Source organism: Haematobia irritans, chromosome 1, assembly GCF_050003625.1.
Source record: "Haematobia irritans isolate KBUSLIRL chromosome 1, ASM5000362v1, whole genome shotgun sequence".
In the NCBI taxonomy this organism is placed as follows: Eukaryota; Metazoa; Arthropoda; class Insecta; order Diptera; family Muscidae; genus Haematobia; species Haematobia irritans.
The window spans coordinates 125,391,868-125,416,530 of record NC_134397.1 but is presented as its reverse complement, the minus strand read 5'-3'; the positions used below and the strand labels follow the sequence as shown (position 1 = coordinate 125,416,530).

General features: G+C 35.3%; 1 protein-coding gene across 1 annotated transcript; it reads right to left on the bottom strand.

The window, feature by feature from the left end:
• Nucleotides 1-934: 934 nt before the first annotated feature.
• Nucleotides 935-1,888, bottom strand: LOC142231443 (uncharacterized). The gene has a single exon (XM_075302053.1). The coding sequence runs from the start codon at nucleotides 1,886-1,888 to the stop codon at nucleotides 935-937; it is 954 nt and encodes a 317-aa protein (XP_075158168.1).
• Nucleotides 1,889-24,663: the final 22,775 nt, after the last annotated feature.

The following is a 24,663-nucleotide window of genomic DNA, read 5'->3' as shown; positions in this document are numbered from 1 at the left end:
CCAATGGAAAACAATATCAATTAGGATTTGGAAGAATTCCACTTTGATTTGAAAGCGCAGCAGTGATCTTACCAGTAGGTGTTAGGAATCAGTAGAAGGTAGACATATTTTTGTCATAGAAGCAATATGCTATCGGATATTAAGATAAATTCCGCCGACGAAGGTTTGTACAAATATTTATCCGCCAATATCATATTATGGAATCTAGTTTTAATAGTGTCAGGTAACGCGATATTTGGTGTAGTAATGGAAATACGATTGTTGACTCGGAGCGTGGTCTCAAGATAGAATTCGGTGTCAACCGAGGACATTAAGACAAGTGGACAAAAGGTCTCATAATCAAGTTCCAATGTAATGAGATTGTGCCTATCCACAAACTTCTGTGATATACAACTTGTTCGGGAACCCGTATCTAGCAGGCATCGAACCCGTATCTAGTCGGAAGGAGCATCGCTGCGTTCTGCTTTAAGAGAGAGGACAAGGATGTATTGCACTTGGTAAATGATTTCGGTGTGTCCTTTTGTGTTCCTTGCGGCATCGAGCCCAATGTTGAGAATAGCGAAAATTATAAGGCACGATCACCGGATGTCGCTCGTCATATGATAACATAGGAGAGATTGCAAGTCTACCTCCAACGCGCATTATTCCCTCGCTATCCAAAAATGGATTTAGGTTTATAAGGGAGCTCGAAGAGGAAATAGACTTTTTGGCGAAAGAGCTAAATATTCGTTTGGATACTGAACTTTCTGATAGCTAGTTACTAACCTGTTTCGTATCTATAGAATTTCAGAAGCGCTTATTGTATGCGATGACCTGTGAAAATTGCACCGATATATAGGTGTGGCCTATGGAAAAACCGGTACACGTAAGAAAGAATTCTTAGGGCTTTCGAATATGATGCAAATCTTTCTAAAATATCATCGAAGTTTCAAAACTATGAAAAGTGGACTTTAACTGGCTTCTTTTCTAACTCCACATCGAGTGTCAGATCTACTGCACTATTGGGCCATTCCTCGGGCGGATGTTGTAGCCATTCAGGCCCATGCCACCAAAGCCTATTGCTTGCAAGTTCTTGTGGTGATACACCTCTGCTTAGTAAATCCACAGGGTTGTCCTTCGAAGAGATATGTCCCCAATTAGATATGGCAGTAACCTGTGTGATTCTCGCCACCCTATTGGCCATGAATGTTGTCCATACACATGGCGGACTAGCCAGCCAGGACATCACTATCATAGAGTCCGTCCAACAGTAAAGTGTATATCTTTCGCATTCCAATTGTGTTAACAAATTGTCGACCATATCGGCTAGCAATACTGCACCGCATAATTCCAGTCGGGGTATTGAGATGGTCTTTACCGGTGCCACTTTTGTCTTTGAAGAAATTAAATGCGTTGAAATATTATTTTTATTCCTAATTCGAATGTAGAGAGCGGCACCGTACGCCCTCTCAGAAGCGTCGCAGAATGCGTGAAACTGGACATCACTTTCGGGTGAGAAATCGACCCACCGTGGAACTCGAATATATTTAATCTGTGGATAGTCCCTCTGGAACATTTTCCATAATTGCAAGTAATCTGGCGATATAATTTCATCCCGCGACGTCCCATCAATCCATATTTTCTGCATAATTATTATAGCCCGAATATCAACAGGGAAAAGCCAACCGGCTGGATCAAAAAGTTTAGATATAAGCGATAAAACCTCACGTTTGGTATAACAGTTTTTATCCTGGAAACATAATGGGACAAAAAAGAAACAATCAGAATGGGCATTCCACCGAATACCCAGTGTATTTGCTGAACTCCTATCGTCAAAGTCAAGGAAATCCTCATACAATAGTTGATCAGTTGGAATACCCTTGAGAACATTTTCGAGTTTGAAGTCCATTTACGCATATCGAATCCTGCGGAAGCCAATGCTAGCACCAGTTCATCCCTGCTCTGATAGCCGAACAAACCGAATGTGCACCCGCTAGTGCATCATCTACATACATATAATGGGACAGTATACGACTCGCTAAGGGATAGACCTCCTGCACATCACTGGCTAACTGTTGTCCTCATCGCCAGATAAGGCGCACAATTGACACCAAAAGTTACGGTCTGGAGTTCGTAATCCCGTAAGGACGCTCTAGGACTCTTTCGGAAAAGAATTTGTTGGAATTGGGTATGTTCGGGACAAATTAGAATTTGGCGATACATTTTTTGCATATCACCATTAAAAACGTAACGGAATAATCTCCATCGAAGTAACAAAACTGTCGTCCTTTTGCAACACGGGCCCAACATGGAACATAGAGTTTAAACTATTACCATTAAATACAACACGGGCTTTTGTGGTCGTGCTTTCTGGCTTCAGAACAGCGTGGTGAGGTAAATAGTAGTGTGGATTAAGGAATGAAGTGTCGGAAAACTTTATTGGCCGCATATTGGTCCAAAGTCAGATATTCCTGAATCTCCTGGTCATACTGCTCCTTTAAGGTAGGATTTTTAAGTAAGCGACCCTCATTCCGGAAAATTTGGGCCATGGAGGAAGATCTCGATTGTCCAAGGAAAAGCGTTTCCGGAAATCCTTCCTTAAATGGCAAAGAAACTATATACCTTCCCTCACTGTTCCTTTTAGTGCTTTTCTAATACAACTCCTCGCAAACCAAATCGCTGTATGACAGGACTTTCGTACGAGGCAGGTCCTCGACCTCCAAAAGTTTGGAGATTTGCCTATCTAAGGAAATCTCACAATAGAAGGACACCACTGTTGGGGAAGGTGGTGGTGTGTTCAAAGGAATGGTCCCAGTGAGAATCCATCCGAAAATGGTCTCCTGAGCCATCAAATTCCCCCCAAAAGGTCGCTCAAACCCTGGCAGCATAATCGAGGGTAGTACATCCCCTCCAATGAGAATATCGATTTTCGTACTCTCGTAGAATTTCGGATCTGCGAGAGGCAGGTTGGGGGAACCTGTAGAGACCGAGCGTCAAAAGTTCGCTAAGGAAGATTACTAGATATTTGAGGTACAACTAGCGCGGTTACAGAAACCTCAGAATACGGGCTAATGGTAGAAACTAGCGTGAATGTACATTCCTTGTGCACATGGGCAGATGTGGTGTTGTTGAGGCCCGAGACAGTGGCACTAGTTCTACGAAAAGCTAATCTCAACTTGTTAAATAGATACTCTGCTATAAGTGTACCCTCAGATCCTGAATCTATCAAAGCACGTGTCTCGTATGAAACACCAGCTAGACGTATATGGACCATGGCTGTCCCAAGTAGAATGCCTCTAGATCCTGCGGAAAAATATGTGCGAACGCTGTTACCCCCCGAATCACCGGACTGTAGAGATGTAGGGACTTTTAGTGGGGGGGTGTTATGGCTTAGGAAACGACGAAGCGGCAGTCGGCTCATTTGCATCCCCAGACATGGCACGAGTAGTACTATTTCGCGTGTCCGCAGAATCGTCGTGGAGAAGTGTGTGGTGCCTGCGTCGGCATTTATAACATGAACTCTTGCTCTTACAATTCTTCACAGATTGCCTCCCAGAAAAACAATTGATGCACAACTTCCAGGACTTAATAGTAGAGTATCGTCCTTTCTGATCCATATTCAAAAATTGGGGACAATTCCTTATCGCATGTGAGGCGTTTTCCTACAGCCAATATCTTGACTGATCGACATTCGTGTGAAACGTGTGTAAGTTACCGGACTTCTTTTTGCCACTAGAATTATCCCTTAAATTCTGTGGCTTGGAATCTGATGTGCTTTTCATGTCCGAAACGGACTCGAGAGTTCGATGCCGACTCGTGAGGAAAATGTCCAAGTCTGCCCATTTTGGGACGGATGTCTTGTCTGTGATAGTCTGTTCCCATAGGGTAAGAGTGAGACTGGGAAGACGATTCGAACAAATATAGACAAAGATCGGATCCCAACTTGCTATATCAACCTCGTAAAAACTGAGAGTAGATATACAGCCATTGATGTCCAGCGACCTGACCTGCCGGGGTAACGAATTCACCGCTTCCTGTTCCGTTGCATCCATGCTCAGAGCCGGGAGACCTGATATGGATGGTGGCAATACTGCGGTAGATTTAACGGTGTCATTCTGTATGTAGCAAAACGCCGCCGCAGCTCGACCACTGTCGCTTCGGCATCAAGTTCGAATGCGGCTAGGTAGGTGGTTAAATCCTCTTTCCGGAGGGAGTATGCCCACGACACACGCAGTGTGTTCGTCCTTCTGTCGCCAAGCTTCTTACACAGATAACCTTATCTACGCAATTCTATTCCTACTCCGTCTGCTGTGGTTATCTCGCGGGGGAAAAGGATCAGTCACAGAAATTTATAGTGGAAGTGACAGAGAAAGGAACGTAAGTCGTGATAATGTGAGTGAAACAAGGGAAGTGACGTGACTGTGACCGCGGTTGACGGACAGCAACACGAATGACCTTGAACTGCGACGACGTGACTGACGATGAAATATGACTGTGACCGCGTTCGGAACACCGTGACCTTGAATTGTGACGACGTGACTGGCGATGAGATATGACCGTGACCGCGTTCGGAACACTAGTCAAAGTAAAAGATGGCTTGGGTAAACACGAAAACGTGACTGTGACCGCGTTCGGAACACAAGTCGTGAGTGGAGTTATAGATGACCTTGGACGGTCACGCGTAATCGAGCAATGGAAAAATAAACGGCGTAGGAATTTAGTTGTTTGTTCGTCTCGCGGAATAGCAACACAAACCCCTGGTCACTTGGAGAGATTACTAATCTTTTTCACTGGATTCCGTTCACTGCACTTCTTTGTTCTAACACTGATTTTCCCTCTACTCACCTGTGTTGCTCCATCCACGTGTCGTCACAAAAGAGACCGGTTTCAATTGTTATTCTTCCTTTTATAGCCTTGCCTCTTTGCGGTTCTCGCATACCTCTTTTGCATGTGGGTGTTGTGTTGTTTCGAACCGGTAACGGGACCTTGTTTACCACTCATGTGCCCAGCAACAATTCGTACGTTTACTCAACCGACATCTTCTATCTCGCATGAGTGAGAATAATGCTATAAACTTATAGTATATAACTCAAAGAGTGTATTTCAAGAAAAATAAAAAATAAAACAATTCATATAACATTAAAACTTAACAAAATGACTTCAGTCTAGGTTATTAATAATAGAAATGAAATGGTGAGGCGAAAAGGAGTGCAACGACTTTCGACGTTACATCGGATATCAGAAATAGGCTGTTAATATATATTTGATTTTATACCTGCATAACTCTGCAGGTATAAAATCAAATATTGGGTGGTTTAGGACATAATATAGCCTCGTCCGACTTTCTACTTTACTCACTTGTTATAACCTCCACCATAGGATGGAGGGTATAACACATCGAAATATTGCTCTAAGACCCCATAAAGTATATATAGTCTGGGTCGTGGTGTAATTCTGAATCGAACCAGCTATGTCCGTCCGTCCGTATGTCCGGCTGTCCGTCCGTCTGTCGAAATCACGCTAACTTCCGAACGAAATGAGCTATCGACCTGAAACTTGGCACAAGTAGTTGCTATTGATGTAAGTCAGTGGTTTGTGATTTCAACCAAACTTGGAAAATATCATCCAAATCCGTTCAGATTTCAGAATTTATTAAAATTTGTAAATTTTATCAAAAATGGGCCCTTCTTGAACTTCGTATGGTACTAAAGACAGTTTTGCAATTTTTGAAATTTTTTTTAATTAACTAATATGTTCTTTTCTTAGAGACTCCGCAAGCCAAATCTGGGGGTCCGTTTATATGGGGGCTATACGAAAATATGAACCTATATGGCCCATTTGCAATACAATCCGACGTAGGTGAGGTTAGGTTAGGTTAGGTTAGGTGACAGCCCGATGTATCAGGCTCACTTAGACTATTCAGTCCATTGTGATACCACATTGGTTAACTTCTCTCTTATCACTGAGTGCTGCCCGATTCCATGTTAAGCTCAATGACAAGGGACCTACTTTTTGTAGCCGAGTCCGAACGGCGTTCCACATTGCAGTGAAACCACTTAGAGAAGCTTTGAAACCCTCAGAAATGTCACCAGCATTACTGAGGTGGGATAATCCACCGCCGAAAAACTTTTTGGTGTTCGGTCGAAGCAGGAATCGAACCCACGACCTTGTGTATGCAAGGCGGGCATGCTAACCATTGCACCACGGAGGCTCCCCACCATCCGACCTACATCAATAACAACTACTTGTGCCAAGTTTCAAGTCGATAGCTTGTTTCGTTCGAAAGTTAGCGTGGTTTCAACAGACGGACGGATGGACGGACATGCTTAGATCGACTCAGAATTTCACCACGACCCAGAATATATATACTTTATGGGGAGGGTATAAAAAAGAATTATGTCTTAAACGAATATTTACTTCAATTCTCCGCTTCTTTGGCTCGGAATCAATACCAAAAGCATTAGTGTATAGAAAAAATCAGTGCTCCATGTCTGTCGCACGGACAATCACCATTTCTATTGAGAATTTCAACTAAATGAAAGAATTCTATTTTTTTGTAATATTTTCTTCCTACTAACTGTTTTCAGAATGGTTTGTCATTTCGTTTGCAACATATCGATTTTCGACTATATAAATTAGATATATTCTTAAAGGTCAATAGTTCATCATTCCGGAACCGGAAGGATTTCTTACACATGTGTTTTCAACGTGTATATGTCATCGACTATTATTTGTTGAAAGGCTATAATTTATAACATATAAATTATGGCTCTTCTAAAGGAAATTAGATCACAGAGAATGTAATCATTCAAATAATCAACGTGGAGGCATTTATGGATTGCCATCGCCAGTCAGCCCATTCCTCATCCTTTCCATAGACTAATAAATCAAGCACTTTGTTGAACACAAAACTCTTTGCGCCATGTTCACAAGAGGTTTCGCCAAACATCATGCAGCATACTTTCGTACCAACCTTTAGCTATTCAAATATCCAAACTGATGATGAGCAACTGATCAACCGGAAATAATGAAGAATCCGCCTTTCAATTAGGTTAATTGCAATCATTTATTGGGGTAACACAGTGGCATACAAATGCCACGACCCACTTTTGGTATGCGTCAGCGAATATCGTGTACACCAGGTAAGTGAGAATATTGTGGTTGGCCAAGAATTCTTTGTAATTTTTGGGGGTTTTAATGTCATATCTGTACAGGTATGTGATTGACTTTGTAAATATGCAAATGATCTGGCCATTGTGAATTCATTTACTTTTCCAAATGAAAAGTTATCCTTGGCAAATTGCGCATATGTATTATACCAATAATTGAGGCAAGTAATCAATTGGGGCATAGTTGAAAGTGAAGAAAACAGGATGTAAATTTTACAGCACCATCCCATAAAGTAAGAAAAAAACTGAAATAATATTGTTATCGTCATTAAGACATCTTGCCCTTAAATTGGATATGTAATATTATAGTAGCACTAGCAGCAAATTCCACTTTTAAGAAATTTATCGGCGCACTCAAAAAAAGTGAACTCTCTGGGTCACTAAAGCCAATTTTACTCAATATTAGTTCACAGAATTATTACACAGAAAAAACGTAAACTGTTTTATAGCAAGAATGAACTAAATCGAACGAAAATTGAACTAAATTATACTCCACATTTTGAGATTTCCACAAAGCGCTGTTAAAACCAAGAAAATTTACTCTCCTGGTGTACTTTTTAACTACAACTCACGAAAGTACACTATCTCATAGAAGAGACAATTATATACAGAAGTAAGTTCGGCCGGGCCGAATCTTAAATACCCACCACCATGAATCAAATAGAATAGTTTCCTTTGAAGACTATTCGTCGTAGCGTGTTACTTGATAATATATACAATTTCAGGGGGTTTGACGACTGATATTTTCCTAAACAGAGCAGTTCAACCAGTACGCTTCCCGAAGATAAATTTAAAGATTCTAGGTATGAAGACTAGACCAGATTCTGGATTAAAAAATAAATAAATTTGTTTGAGTTTTAGAGGAATCATAAACATTGCGCGTAAGTGTGCAAGAAAATGAAAAAACTCCTTGATTTGAAATCTAACATCTGTAGATTTTAACAGCCATTATTCAAATGAAAAAAAGAAGTAAAATCTGGAATTTTTTTTTCAGTTTAAAGCAATTTATATAAGCCGAAGGAGTAAAATTTGGGAGATCAGTCTATATAGGTGCTATGCCAAAACAATGTTACACACCATATTAAGCACACCTAATTGTGGTTCTAAAAACCTACAGAATCTTGAAGCCAAATCGGAGGGCGGGTTTATAAGGGGGATACATCAAAATCTGTACCGATACACAATATATTCGAAACAATTATTTATGGTCCTAAAAATAGAATAAACAAGTATATACGGACTTAAGTTTGGCTGGGCCGAATCTTAAATACTTACAACTATGAATCAAAAAATTTAATTGTTTCCGTAGAAAACTTTTCCTCAGGTTACATATATCGAATTTCAGGTGGATTTGACGACAAATACTCCGACAAGCACTCATATATACCAACATGGAAATCGGGAGCTATACCAAAACATGGACCGATCTACACCATATTCGCTACACCTATTTACGGACCAAAAATACCTCTAAATTTTGAATTTTCGGCAAATCGGATAAAAATTGCGGTCTCGAAGTCAAACCGGGAGATCGGTCTCTGTGGAAGGTGTATCCAAATCAATCGATACGCCCCAAATTCGGCTTACTTATGTGTGGACCCAAAATACCTCTCGATTTTGAATTTCTGGCAAATCCCATAAAAATATATGTGGTAAATACCAAAACATGTACCGATACACACCATATTCGTACTTATGTGTAGACCAAAAATATCTCCAAATGTTGAATTTCAGGTAGATCGTATAAAAATAGGGATGTCTAGACGCCCAAGAATTCCAATCGGGAGATCGGCTTATACGGGGCACAATGGACTCAATAGTCTAAGAGAGCCTGACAATAAATCGGGCTGTATGGGGGCTACACAAAACCGTGGACCGTAAACACCATATTCGTCACACTCATTTATGAACCTAAAATATCTATAGATTTTGAATTTCAGGCAGATTGGAGAAAAGTTGGGATGTTTTGAAGCTCAAGAAGTCAAATCGGGTGATAGGGCTATATGGAGGCTGAACTAAACCTTGGACCGATGCACACCATATTTGGCACACCTTTTTATGGGCCCAAAATAGATTTTTAATTTCAGGTAAATCGGATAAAAACTACCATTTCTAGAAGCTCAAGAAGGAAAAGTCTGAGACCCATCGTTTAGCATACCGATCGTCTTAGAATTAAATTCTGAGTTGATTTAACGATGTCCGTCTGTCCGTTCATGTATTTTTGTGCGCAAAGTTCAGGTCGCAGTTTAAGTCCGATCGTCCTCAAATTTGGCAATGTGGCGTTTTTTGGAACAAAGACAATCGCTATTGATTTTGGAAAAAAATCGGTTCAGATTTAGATATAGCTGTCATATATATTTATCCCCGATCTTGTCATAATTGGCGTGTTTATCAACTGATGTTCTTCAAATTCCGTACATCCGAATATTTTATGAGTCTCGAAAAACTTGCAATATATCAGCCAAATCGGTTCAGATTTAGATATAGCTCCCATATATATCTTCCGTCCGATTTAGACTCATAAGGCAACAGAGGCCAAAGTTTACTACCGATTTTCGTGAAATTTTGCCCAGAGAGTAAAATTGACATTCTACCAATGCTTGCTAAATTTGATTGAAATCGGTTCAGATTTAGATATAGCTCACATATATAGCTTTCGTCCGATTTGCACTTATATGGCCTCAAAAGCTAGAGTTTTGCCCTGACTTGCTTCAAATTTTGCACAATGAGTAAGTTTAATAGTATCGGCAAATGTGCCAAATTTGGTTGAAATCGCTTCAGTTTTAGATATAGCTCCCATATATATCTTTCGTCCGATTTGGACTTATATGGCCTCAAAAGCCAGATTTTGCCCAGAATTGCTTCAAATTTTGCACAATGAGTAAGTTTAATAGTATCGGTAAATGTGCCAAATTTGGTTGAAATCGGTTCAGATTTAGATATAGCTCCCATATATATCTTTCGCCCGATTTACACTCATATGATCACGGAGGCTAAAGTTATACTCCATTTACGTGAAATTTTGCAGAAATTGCAGAATTTTTATTCTAACTATGCATGTCAAATTTAGTCACAATCGGTTCAAATTATATATAGCTCCCATATATACGTACACCAGAGTTAGGAAAATATGGTAGACTATTTCATATTTTAGACCCATTTTCAATGAGATTTTCCTCCAATTGACTGGATAGTTTCCACAGAGAATATATTTAATATGATATTTAAGTGTGTCAAGTTTGATCTAATTTGGTTCAGATTTAGATAAAGCCTCCATATATTCGTTTTCCGGTTTATACAAATAAGGCTAAAATTCCTACACTTGACACAAAATTCTGTGATGATTTCCCCATATCTTAGTCATATCCTAAACACTGTAATGTCAGAATTTCCACGGAACGGTTGAGTTTGAAATAAGGCTCCAAGTCGCCCGACTTGACCAAATAATATATCACAACCCACACTTGACCATATATCTTTTCGGGATCTAACCAATATCCCTGTAAAGTCGCCACTGCTAAGTATCAAAAATTGTAAATATTACTAAAATTGCCCTATATCTCGAATACATATGTATCACCTGATTAATCATAAATGCTCTTTTGTATAATTGCATTAAAATTTCTCTCGCTTCATATTTCCCATATTTTTTTACTATGTTAACATTGTGTTTCATCCCAGGGCGTTAGCCGATTTAAATTGTAATTCTAGAGTTTTTGTAAAAGTACAAAAAATTGTCTCCATTAAAAGTATTTGTATCTGGAAATGCAAACCTTTATATAGCTCCCAGCAAATTTGAAGTAGTTGAGAGTCTACATAGTGGTGAAGGGTATAATATAGTCGGCTCCGCCCGACTGTAGACTTTACTTACTTGTTTTATAGAGTGAATGTGCTCTTTTGCCTCTTCAAAATCTGGCATCCCTAGAACCGATATAATTGAAATTGGTAGACAACATGGAGAGTGATCATGTGGTTAAAATAGGGTACCCAATTTTGTGATATTTGGTCGGTGAGGGGGACATCCCCTACCCGACTTTTTTCAAGTACAGTAAAAAAAAATAAACTCCGGGAACTCCCCTTACCCGACATTTTGAGAAATGGAGAAAATTTCCTTGATTTTCTTGAAATTTCAGGGAAGTCCAAGGTTGTCTCTGAACGACAAACGCTATTTGATATTTGATCGGGGATGGGGTTGTCCCTTTTATAAACCAATAGAGCAAAATCTAAACTACTCATATTAACTTGAAGTTTACAAAATTTTTGTTGCTTATCAATAAAGGCAAACAAAACACATTTTTGTCGAAGACACCAATAAATTTATTACAGATCTTAAACAGACGTTCAACAAACCACATCGATGTCTTCATTTCAGAGTACGCTAAGTCGATTTAGCATGTTTTGATGGAGTTCTGTTTTTTTGTATTCGGATTGATGTGACTTGAGTCCTGTCAAAAGCTCAAATTTATCGGACACTTCTATCAAAAGTTATGGTAAAAATTGTACTTAGTCTGTCACTAAAGTTTTAAAAAATGTCCATTCCAAAAGGGCTAAGTATAGTTAGTAGTGTTTAGAACAGAACTGTAAAATATTTTTCAAAACTAAGTAAACATAGCATTCTTTAGAGTGAACTTTTATTTTTGCTATGCTTTCGAAGTATACTTAGCATACACATGATACATTTTAGAGTTTCGCTGTGTTTACTAAACATGTTATTCCCCGATTAAACAAAAACATTTCGCAAGTGTAAGTAAAATTAGAACATTTTAAATTGGAGAAAGTTGCCAGCATATGAAGTGTATTTTTTTATATATATTTTATATATAGAAATAAAATTTTGACAAAATAAAATTTTGACATTTTTTAAAGAAGTAAAATTTGGAAAAAATTTTCTATAGAAATAAAATTTGAAAAAAATTTTCTATAGAAATAAAATTTTGACAAATTTTTTCTATGGAAATAAAATTTAGAAAAAAATTTCAAAAGAAAAAAAATTTACAAAATTGTCTATAGAAGTACAATTTTGACAAAATTTTCTATAGAAATAACATTTTGACAATGTTTTCTATAAAAATAAAATTTTGGTAGATTATTTTTGGCTCGAGTGGCAACCATGATTATGAACCGATATGGCCCAATTTTTGTGTGACTGGGGATCGGCTATATACAACTATAGACCGATACGGACCAATTTTGGCATGGTTATTAGCGGCCTTATACTAACACCGGATCGGATGAAATTTGCTCCTCTAAGAGGCTCCGGAGCTCAAATCTGGGGAACGGTTTATATGGAGGCTATATATAATTATGGACCGATATGGACCAATTCTTGCGTGTTTGTTGGAGACCACATTCTAACACCACGTTCCAGATTTCAACCGGATCGGATGAATTTTTCTCCACTCTAAGAGGCTCCGGAGGTCAAATCTGGCAATCGGCTTATATGGGGGCTATATATAATTATGGACCGATATGGACCAATTTTGGCATGGTTGTTAGAGACAATAAACTAACACCACGTACCAAATTTCAATCGGATCGGATGACGTTTGCTCCTCTAAGAGGCTCCGGAGGTCAAATCTGGTTTATATGGGGGCTATATATAATTATGGGCCGATGTGGACCAATTTTTGCATGGTCATTAGATAACATATACCAACACCATGTACCAAATTTCAGCCGGATCGGATGAAATTTGATTCTCTTAGAGGCTCCGCAAGCCAAATCGGGGGTTCGGTTTATATAGGGTCTATATATAATTATGGACCGATATGGACCAATTTTTGCATGGTTGTTAGAGACCATATACTAACACCATGTACCAAATTTCAGCCGGATCGGATGAAATTTGGTTCTCTTAGAGGCTCCGCAAGCCAAATCGGGGAATCGGTTTATATGGGGGCTATATGTAATTATGGACCGATATGGACCAATTTCTGCATGGTTGTTAGAGACCATATACTAACACCATGTACCAAATTTCAGTCGGATCGGATGAAATTTCCTTCTCTTAGAGCAATCGCCAGCCAAATTTGGGGGTCCGTTTACATGGGGGCTATACGTAAAAGTGGACCGATATGGACCAATTTTTGCATGGTTGTTAAAGACCATATACTAACACCATGTACCAAATTTCAGCCGGATAGGATGAAATTTGCTTTTCATAGAACAATCGCAAACCAAATTTAGGGGTCCGTTTATGTGGGGGCTATACGTAAAAGTGGACCGATATAGCCCATTTGCAATACCATCCGACCTACATCAATAACAACTACTTGTGCCAAGTTTCAAGTCGATAGCTTGTTTCGTTCGGAAGTTAGCGTGATTTCAACAGACGGACGGACGGACGGACGGACATGCTCAGATCGAGAATTTCACCACGACCCAGAATATATATACTTTATGGGGTCTTAGAGCAATATTTCGATGTGTTACAAACGGAATTTTAAAAAGTTACTATGCAAATCGTTGGTAAGTTATTTAACCCTAGCTTTGGCACTATATACAAATGTAAATATTTCATTTTTAACACTCTTGCCATTTCAATAATATTTATCCAATTTTTATGAAATTTCGACTCAGTGGCTAATTTTTCGTGCTCTTTCATAATATGTACAAATTTAACACTATTTTTTACAATATAGCAATTTTTCAATACATTTTTGTTTTTTTCTTCAAAATCTGCCACTATTTACATAAGTAAATATTGTGATTTAACATACGTTTAGCTGATTTGTTTTGAATAATTTCATATGAAAATAATACAAATAAAAGAAGGGGAAATAAAAACTTAAAAAAAAATATATATATATATATATATATATATATATATATATATATATATATATATATATATATATATATATATATATATATATATATATATATATATATATATATATATATATATATATATATATATATATATATATATATATATTTAACATACTTTTAGCTGATTTGTTTTGAATAATTTCATATTTTGTATTCGGATTGATGTGACTTGAGTCCTGTCAAAAGCTCAAATTTATCGGACACTTCTATCAAAAGTTATGGTAAAAATTGTACTTAGTCTGTCACTAAAGTTTTAAAAAATGTCCATTCCAAAAGGGCTAAGTATAGTTAGTAGTGTTTAGAACAGAACTGTAAAATATTTTTCAAAACTAAGTAAACATAGCATTCTTTAGAGTGAACTTTTATTTTTGCTATGCTTTCGAAGTATACTTAGCATACACATGATACATTTTAGAGTTTCGCTGTGTTTACTAAACATGTTATTCCCCGATTAAACAAAAACATTTCGCAAGTGTAAGTAAAATTAGAACATTTTAAATTGGAGAAAGTTGCCAGCATATGAAGTGTATTTTTTTATATATATTTTATATATAGAAATAAAATTTTGACAAAATAAAATTTTGACATTTTTTAAAGAAGTAAAATTTGGAAAAAATTTTCTATAGAAATAAAATTTGAAAAAAATTTTCTATAGAAATAAAATTTTGACAAATTTTTTCTATGGAAATAAAATTTAGAAAAAAATTTCAAAAGAAAAAAAATTTACAAAATTGTCTATAGAAGTACAATTTTGACAAAATTTTCTATAGAAATAACATTTTGACAATGTTTTCTATAAAAATAAAATTTTGGTAGATTATTTTTGGCTCGAGTGGCAACCATGATTATGAACCGATATGGCCCAATTTTTGTGTGACTGGGGATCGGCTATATACAACTATAGACCGATACGGACCAATTTTGGCATGGTTATTAGCGGCCTTATACTAACACCGGATCGGATGAAATTTGCTCCTCTAAGAGGCTCCGGAGCTCAAATCTGGGGAACGGTTTATATGGAGGCTATATATAATTATGGACCGATATGGACCAATTCTTGCGTGTTTGTTGGAGACCACATTCTAACACCACGTTCCAGATTTCAACCGGATCGGATGAATTTTTCTCCACTCTAAGAGGCTCCGGAGGTCAAATCTGGCAATCGGCTTATATGGGGGCTATATATAATTATGGACCGATATGGACCAATTTTGGCATGGTTGTTAGAGACAATAAACTAACACCACGTACCAAATTTCAATCGGATCGGATGACGTTTGCTCCTCTAAGAGGCTCCGGAGGTCAAATCTGGTTTATATGGGGGCTATATATAATTATGGGCCGATGTGGACCAATTTTTGCATGGTCATTAGATAACATATACCAACACCATGTACCAAATTTCAGCCGGATCGGATGAAATTTGATTCTCTTAGAGGCTCCGCAAGCCAAATCGGGGGTTCGGTTTATATAGGGTCTATATATAATTATGGACCGATATGGACCAATTTTTGCATGGTTGTTAGAGACCATATACTAACACCATGTACCAAATTTCAGCCGGATCGGATGAAATTTGGTTCTCTTAGAGGCTCCGCAAGCCAAATCGGGGAATCGGTTTATATGGGGGCTATATGTAATTATGGACCGATATGGACCAATTTCTGCATGGTTGTTAGAGACCATATACTAACACCATGTACCAAATTTCAGTCGGATCGGATGAAATTTCCTTCTCTTAGAGCAATCGCCAGCCAAATTTGGGGGTCCGTTTACATGGGGGCTATACGTAAAAGTGGACCGATATGGACCAATTTTTGCATGGTTGTTAAAGACCATATACTAACACCATGTACCAAATTTCAGCCGGATAGGATGAAATTTGCTTTTCATAGAACAATCGCAAACCAAATTTAGGGGTCCGTTTATGTGGGGGCTATACGTAAAAGTGGACCGATATAGCCCATTTGCAATACCATCCGACCTACATCAATAACAACTACTTGTGCCAAGTTTCAAGTCGATAGCTTGTTTCGTTCGGAAGTTAGCGTGATTTCAACAGACGGACGGACGGACGGACGGACATGCTCAGATCGAGAATTTCACCACGACCCAGAATATATATACTTTATGGGGTCTTAGAGCAATATTTCGATGTGTTACAAACGGAATTTTAAAAAGTTACTATGCAAATCGTTGGTAAGTTATTTAACCCTAGCTTTGGCACTATATACAAATGTAAATATTTCATTTTTAACACTCTTGCCATTTCAATAATATTTATCCAATTTTTATGAAATTTCGACTCAGTGGCTAATTTTTCGTGCTCTTTCATAATATGTACAAATTTAACACTATTTTTTACAATATAGCAATTTTTCAATACATTTTTGTTTTTTTCTTCAAAATCTGCCACTATTTACATAAGTAAATATTGTGATTTAACATACGTTTAGCTGATTTGTTTTGAATAATTTCATATGAAAATAATACAAATAAAAGAAGGGGAAATAAAAACTTAAAAAAAAAAATATATATATATATATATATATATATATATATATATATATATATATATATATATATATATATATATATATATATATATATATATATATATATATATTTAACATACTTTTAGCTGATTTGTTTTGAATAATTTCATATGAAAATAATACAAATAAAAGAAGGGGAAATAAAAACTTAAAAAAAAAATATATATCTATATATATATATATATATATATATATATATATATATATATATATATATATATATATATATATATATATATATATATATATATATATATATATATATATATATATATATATATATATATATATATATATATATATATATATATATATATATATATATATATATATATATATATATATATATATATATATATATATATATATATATTGGGCAACTGTAGCATTTGGTTTGCCCCCAGCTGTGCTCCACACTGAAAGGAAAAAGTACGTCATGAGGATGAATCTTTACGTCACGGTGACGAATTTTTCGTCAAAAATGAGCTAACGTAACATTTCATCCCATTGACGATTTTTCCGTCATAGCGATGAATTGAATTCATCCCTGTGATGAACTTATTTACATCCAATATACGACTATGTTACGTCCAGATGATGAATGTATTTCACCTATGTGATGATATTTTTCGTATCTGCGATTATTCTCTTTCATCCATGCGATGATGCAATTCTTCAAAAGTACGATTCTCGTTCGTCATCGCTACAAACGCTTCGTCATAGCGATGAACTCTTTCCCTGAATTTGACGTAATCCATTCATTAATAGATTCATCAATACGATGTAAACATTAAATTGATAAATTGATTATTAGAAATATTTTCTACGACACTTTTAATAAAGAACCATATTGTTTTTTTATTTTAATTAAATTTAAATTTTATTTATTTGAAATATGTACAACTAACAAAATAAAACCGTATACAAAATTTTTCATACACATCTACCAAAGCTGTTGATTTTGATAAATTGACCATCGAGACACACAAACATTCTGTTACCTTAATTAGTGTTTAGGTCACCAAGGATGAAAAGTTTTATGGGTTCATCCTGTGGAGTAAAAAAATTATAAAGAAGAATTTAAAAATTGAAATTTTAAATTATTGTAAAGTATATTCGATCTTTTTAGAACAAAATTTAACTCACCCTTTTTGTGCCCAACTGTTCCTTTTCGTTTTGAATTGTTTGCTCATCCAATTCATCTTTATTCTTTAATTTCTTTATCCGTATTCAGTTTTCACAGAACGAAAAATGTTGCGGCATTTATCTGTAAATTTAGAAATATTTCCATAAACATGTAATGTTAAAAAAAAAATAAATTGACCAAAAAATAAAAAAATCGTCATTTTGGTTAATTTTTTTCCATATATAACACTTCATGTTTTTTTTTACTTTACTCACATTTTTGTTTTTATTTTCACTTTCACATCTTTAAGCATTAGCTCTTTATTTTCGGCACGCGCGACCACCTTTACACTTTGGACTAAACTCAACAACTGAGAGGAACCATTTGAAATGTTCTTACCGCACAGAAAAAAAAAACAATATTTCTACCACACAACTACGTATGGATGTGTTATTGCATTAGTATTTGAATACATGTCAACGGAGTAGATGAAACTTTTCGTCTATTTGATTACTATTTTCGTCAATTTGACGACTTTTATTGTTCTCATATGTCTTGTAAGCCAATTTAAAAACAAACCTGTGAACAAATGGTTGCTCAAATACTCGTTTAAGTTAAATGTGGAGAGAGCATGAAATACCCAACAAAAATAACTTAGCTCTCATTAATAAAAGCTGTGTACAGTTATTTTAAAAACAAAAGCGCATTTGGTTGGGTGTGTGTGTGTTTTTAGGTAGAGAAATAAACACACATCTACAGAACGTATGAATTTTATCATCACATTGAACACTGTTTCGTCACATTGACTATTGATTCGACTTCGACTTCGAGGTGTTTCAGATTAGTACTAATGGAAAAATGTAAATTACAAACATCTATATACTATATACACCGTATATCGTTTTATGTTTTAGTTAGCATTGAGATTTTTTGATACACATTTCAGAGAAAAGTGCGTTTCATCAATTTGAAGATTCTTTCATCGCATTGACGAAAACCAGCATCCTTGATACATCATGAAAATAAAACACTTAAAACTTTTGTCCAACTTCTATTAATATGTGTAATTCATATATTGGGACTTCATATAAACGAAATTAATTTAAATCAAATGTTAATTTTGGTTAACTTTCGCTGAATCGGAAAGAAAATAATTTCGTCTCATAGACGAAACTAGATCATCAATGTGACGAACTATGAAAAGAACAAAAATTGACTTTGATGATTGATTTCGTCACGTGGACTACCAAAATACTCCCATGGATGAAACTTTTCATCGCATAGACGAAAACGCATTGATGAAACTCAATCGTCAAGGTGACGAACGCTTTTTCTTTCGGAGCACACAGACTGGTTTTTTACATTATCCACATTTTCGCCTTGTAGGACGCTTCCTTTTTTCTCACCATGGTAGCACATATAGCAAGCGGATTTTACTTTTGAATATCCTCTATCACCTTCGTCAGGCATAAAAGATAAATGTGTCTACAATGCTCAATTTGTTTTTTTGTAATTGGTTTTAAAACAAGATTCACGAAAAATTTCATGTTTTCGCTCCATTGAGGATTTTTATTCAATTTAAATCCGTTTTTACTAACCAAAAATTGCTACCTGTCTAATTCAGATAGTTCACCGTCGTTTTCCATATGATATTCCCCCACTTCATTCTCATGTAAATCGGAGTAAAATTTGGCCCCTGTGGTCATATATGTATAAATCGAACTAAAGATATACATGGGAGCTATATCTAAATCTGAAATTTGGCATGTATAGTAAGAATGTTAAGTCTACACCCTGTGCAAAATTTCACGTAAATCGGAGTAAAATTTAAGCTTCTGTGGCCATTTCTGTATAAATCGGGCGAAAGATATATATGTGGGAGCTATATCTAAATCTGAACCGATTTCAACCAAATTTGGCAAGCATAGTAAGAATAGTAATTCTACTCTATGTGCAAAATTTCACGTAGATCGGAGCAAAACTTTGGCGTCTGTGGTAATATGGGTGCATATCGAGCGAAAGATATATATGTGAGCTATATCTAACTCTGAACCGATTTCAATAATGTCGAACAGATAATGTTCAAAAACAACAATTTTTTTTCTGTAGCGAATATCAGAATGCAAAACAAACATAAAAAAGCGGTTATGAAGTTAAAAATAACAAAGGAAACAAAATATTTACATATGTAAATAGTGGCAGATAATGTAGAAAAACATTGGTGCCTAAGCTAGAGTTAAAAAAAATTATTGCAAACGCAAAAAAAAAAATACGTTTGGAAAACGTGTACCGAAAACGTTTTTCTTTTGTTAGTGTTTTTTGAATGTCTTCGAAAATTTCAAATTTTTATTAAAAAAAAAAAATTTTTTTTTAATAAAAATACTATTAACGAATATTTTCATTGTCTTAATGAAAATATTTCGTCATATCAATGAAAAATTTTCGTTGACTCAATTTTAATGAAATTTTCTTTGTGTGTAACCATTTCACCATCTAAATGTATGTTTCTGTCAAATAAAATTTATTTACATCGGCTCGTGGGCACTGAAAACTAAGTTTTATAAATATAACTGCTTGACTAAGTTATTTGTGCGTTGATGGCGTATGGTACGGTATGGTCCGCGGTTCGACTCTCCGTCCAGGCGAAAGGTAAAATTCAAAAAATTTATAAAATAGAATAATTTCTTCTACATTGTTTGTATTACAGAAAAAGGTAGTAAGAACTAACAAACCTCGTAGTAGTGAGAAAGACTTAAGGGAAGATTAGGCAATCAGAAAGGAAAGACAATTTTTTTTGAGTTAGTCTTTTGAAATTGTTTTTACATCGTGTAAAAAATCAAAGTTTATCACAAAAAGTATATACTTTTCTTCCAAACAAACTTCCTTAGGGCGAAAAGCAAATGGGAAACGATATTTGTTTGTCTAAGGGCCTTTTCGTTTCGCAAAAAATATGTTGCCCTGGTGTTACACTACTTTTCCCCTCATTGTATTTTCGCTCAAATAATAGTGTCATTCCAAAGTTATTGTTAATTCATAATATTGTAAGGGATACAGGATCCAAAATCTATGACAGTGTCCTTTATATTTGGCAATCAATTTCGAGAATGTTGCACCTTTTTTCCCAATCGAAATCGCCATAAAATTTCGTTTCGGGAGGAAAGAATTATTTTTTACATGTATTTAAATATTGCATCGAAATATTTATATAGAACCCGATATAGACGAATTAGTTTCAACTGTGTCGCATGGAATTATTAATTTGTGTTTTACGTTAAAAATAAATTTACAAAACTCTATATAATTGTTTTTGTAACATATTTACATATGCTAAGTAAGTTGTTACATTTTCATTCTCCAAACCATAATATGCTATATGTAATAAGACGACCAATGTCAGAAAACAATTTCCGATAAAAGGATGCTAAGTCCACTTAGATGAACAACGCAAAAAGCTTTTTTCTTTCTAAAGTGGTCTAAGTCATTTTTAGCCTCGATCAATTATCACTATTGGGAATTCGAACATTCTAAAATAAATATGATTTTATTACCGAAAAAAAAAACGAAAAAAAAATTCTATCTTATACGTCTTTGAGAAATTCCAAATAAATTTTGAACCCGTCTCCTGTAAACTTCACTTTTTAGACTTAGTGTACTATGGAATGTAGACATCGATATACAAATATTTTCGTTCAAATTCCAAAATATTTTTAAAGGGTTAAACGTAACGTTCAACAAAAATATTTTGTAATGTTTGGAGCTTAACAAATTACTTATAAATTAGGTTGTTGGGAACACAAATTATTTGTTGCCTTCTGATGGCAAGGATTGCTAACAACTTATTTGTAATAATGGTTATTAAAACTAGAAATTAGTTTGTTGCAGGAAAATTTTTCGGAGCGGAGCGGTGTTTCTTTTGGAAAACGCTCCGCTCCGAATGTCTGGTTGTAAAAGTCGAATGGTAAAATTCAAATGAAAATTCAACTTTTCTACCTACGTTTTGTTTTGTTATTGTTTTTTTTACCCCTCAATATTTTTGTTGTTTTTGATTTCAGCTTAAAACCATTTATTGACTAAACTACAAGTGTAGCTTAACCAACATATTTTCTTAATTTGAAAAAAAAATCAACTTCTTATTCTTTACGGTCTTTAATTTGTATGTGACATTCCTATATTTGACCTTATAACTGTTCGAAAGATAACCAAGACCAACTTAAAAACAAGAAAGCTGGTAGTTTGTGATATTTTATTAATAGGTGTGTACGAATTGATTTATATCCATGCAGACATCCTTCATCCCATCCTCAAGATAAATATATTAATGCTAATATATGAAGGTATAACGAAATTTATTAAGCCAACATCAGTTTATCTCCGCCTAGTCAACTATCATTGATGTTGTCACAGTCAAGAAAATAGTTTTCCACTGGAAATGGCAAAAAATAAGGCAGATCGACAGACACATCCTATGGAATTATGCAAATTACATACATTTCGAATGTAAACTGAAATTTAACAATTTCATTACTGCACGTTGTTACACTGTCGAGATAAAAAGCGGCTACATTTTGGAACCTCATCAATATTTCACTTTGTCGAAGAGGGATATTGAGACCGAAACCAGATACACGTACATTCAGACCAATAAAAACAAATTTCTCCTTTATCGTCTTCTCGATGCCTTTGGTGCCATTGGATTGGATATCCTATCTGTTCCTTTAGTAGTCCAAATGATAACCTGCGACTCAAGTTGCTGTAGTTGCTTTGTTGTTGTTTCTTTCGTCGTTGTTCACATTGGTTGTGGCAATAACTTATGCGGTGATGTAACTGGAAAAATTGAGGTAACAGCAACAGTCGGGTGATAGTAGTGGTACTCCCAATCCAAAGTACTTTGAATAACATTTTCCAATATATAATGACAGAATTCAACATCTACATCTTCAACTACAACTACGAAAATATAAACGTGTGCCAATACAAGACTCTTGGTTTATTTACGGTATCCGGCCATTGAATTGTCAAGCATTACATTCTTCCATTTAAAGATGGTCCTAAGTTTCATTGTACAACAAGCTTTATTGTGGTGTTGTTTTCTCTATAAATGTTCTAAAATTAACCACGATTTAGCGATGACCGTCTTTCTGTCTGTATATGTAATTTTGTGTGCAAAGTACAGCTCGCGGTTTAAGTTCCATCGTCCTCAAATTTGGCACAGAGTTTTACTTTGGCTAAAAGACAATCGCTATTGGTTTTGACAAAAATCGGTTCAGATTTAAATATAGCTGCCATATATATTTATCACCGATCTGCTCGTAATTGACGTATTTATCAACGTATTTTCTTAAAACTTCGGACAGCAAAATGTTTTGGAGCTCTCGTAAAAGATGTAAAATATCAACTAAATCGGTTCAGATTTAGATATAGCTCCCATATATATCATTCGTTCGATTTGGACTTATATGGCGGTGTTGCCTGGTTAGGGGTTTTCCCCCCAAATTTAGGGTTTTTTTTCACGTTTAGGGAGATTTTTAGGGGTAACATTTATTTAGGGGGATTTTTGGGGGGTAAAAAATATCTTAGACCTTATAAAGTGGAGCAATTCTCAAGCATATTCGGAACAATTCTGGCATGAATTATGAGAAAACAAGATGAGGGAAGTCAACAAGAAGATCCTAAATACAAGCAAGTATCCAATAGCATTATTTTCGTTATATTTTTTAAACGCTTCTGTTGAAAGGACATTTTTAATATTTGCACAATTAAAAACAATAATATTTTAACTTAGCAGCTGAAAGCATTTTAAGAGTAAGCCTGCTTTTTAAATTGATGTACATATTGTATTATTACATCCAAAGAAAAAATAATTTCTTCAGGGACGAAATTTTAAACAAACGAAATTGTCTTTTGTTATATAGTAAGAAAATACATAAATAAATAGCAAATTTTATTTTTTATTTACTTCAAAAGAAAATTTTTTAGCATCAAGCGAAAACTTAGTTTGTCTAAAATTTCGTTTCTCAGAAAAGAAAACTCTTCTTTCAGTATATATATTTGTGTTCAATTTAATTTTTAAAATGTATCACTACAGGATTTTTTCTCGAAATTTGGGACCCTTTTGTACTTTTTACATTCTTAAAATTTTTGAGGGTTTTTGAAAAAAGCCTAAACCAATTTAGGGGGGTTTTCTTAAGATTTGGGGGGAATAATCAAAAATCGCCTGGCAACACTGTTGTATGGCTTTAAAAGCCAGAGTTTTGTACTGATGCTTGAAAGAAGTGTTAAGTGTACCAAATTTGTTTGAAATTGCTACAGATTTAGATATAGCTCCCACATATATCTTTCGTCCGATTTACACTCATATGACCACTAAGACCAAAGTTATTCTCCTATTTACGTGAAATTTTGCAGAGATAGCAGAATTATTATTCTAACTATACATGTCAAATTTGGTCAAAATCGGTTCAGATTTAGATATAGCTCGCATATATACATGTACGCCAGAGTTGGGGAAATATGGTAGAATGTTTCATATTTTAGACCCATTTTCAATAGGAGTAATTTGGTTCAGATTTAGATAAAGCCTCCATATATTTGTTCTTCCGGTTTATAGAAATATGGCCAAAATACCTAAATTTTAACAAAATTCTGTGATGATTTCCCATAACGTACTCATATCCTTCACATTGGATCAGTGTGGATTGATCCATTTCCTATAGTGTTTGTTTTAGTTACAAACAATATGCAGTACTTTTCAAAATTTTGGATTGGCCGAAGTCGTAGTCGAGTTTCATATTTACAACTCCGACTCCTGCAAAATCCTTAGATTCCCGCATCAAAACTCAGTCTTTGATTCCACAAACCTGATCATACCAGTATAATAAACAAACTTCATTGTGTGGGTCTCTGTTATTATAACATCACCTTGTAATGTTACAATCGCAATAAATGTCAAGAAAACACATTTTCTTCTCTTGGCTTTCTGCTGTGAAACACCAAACTTTTCTTT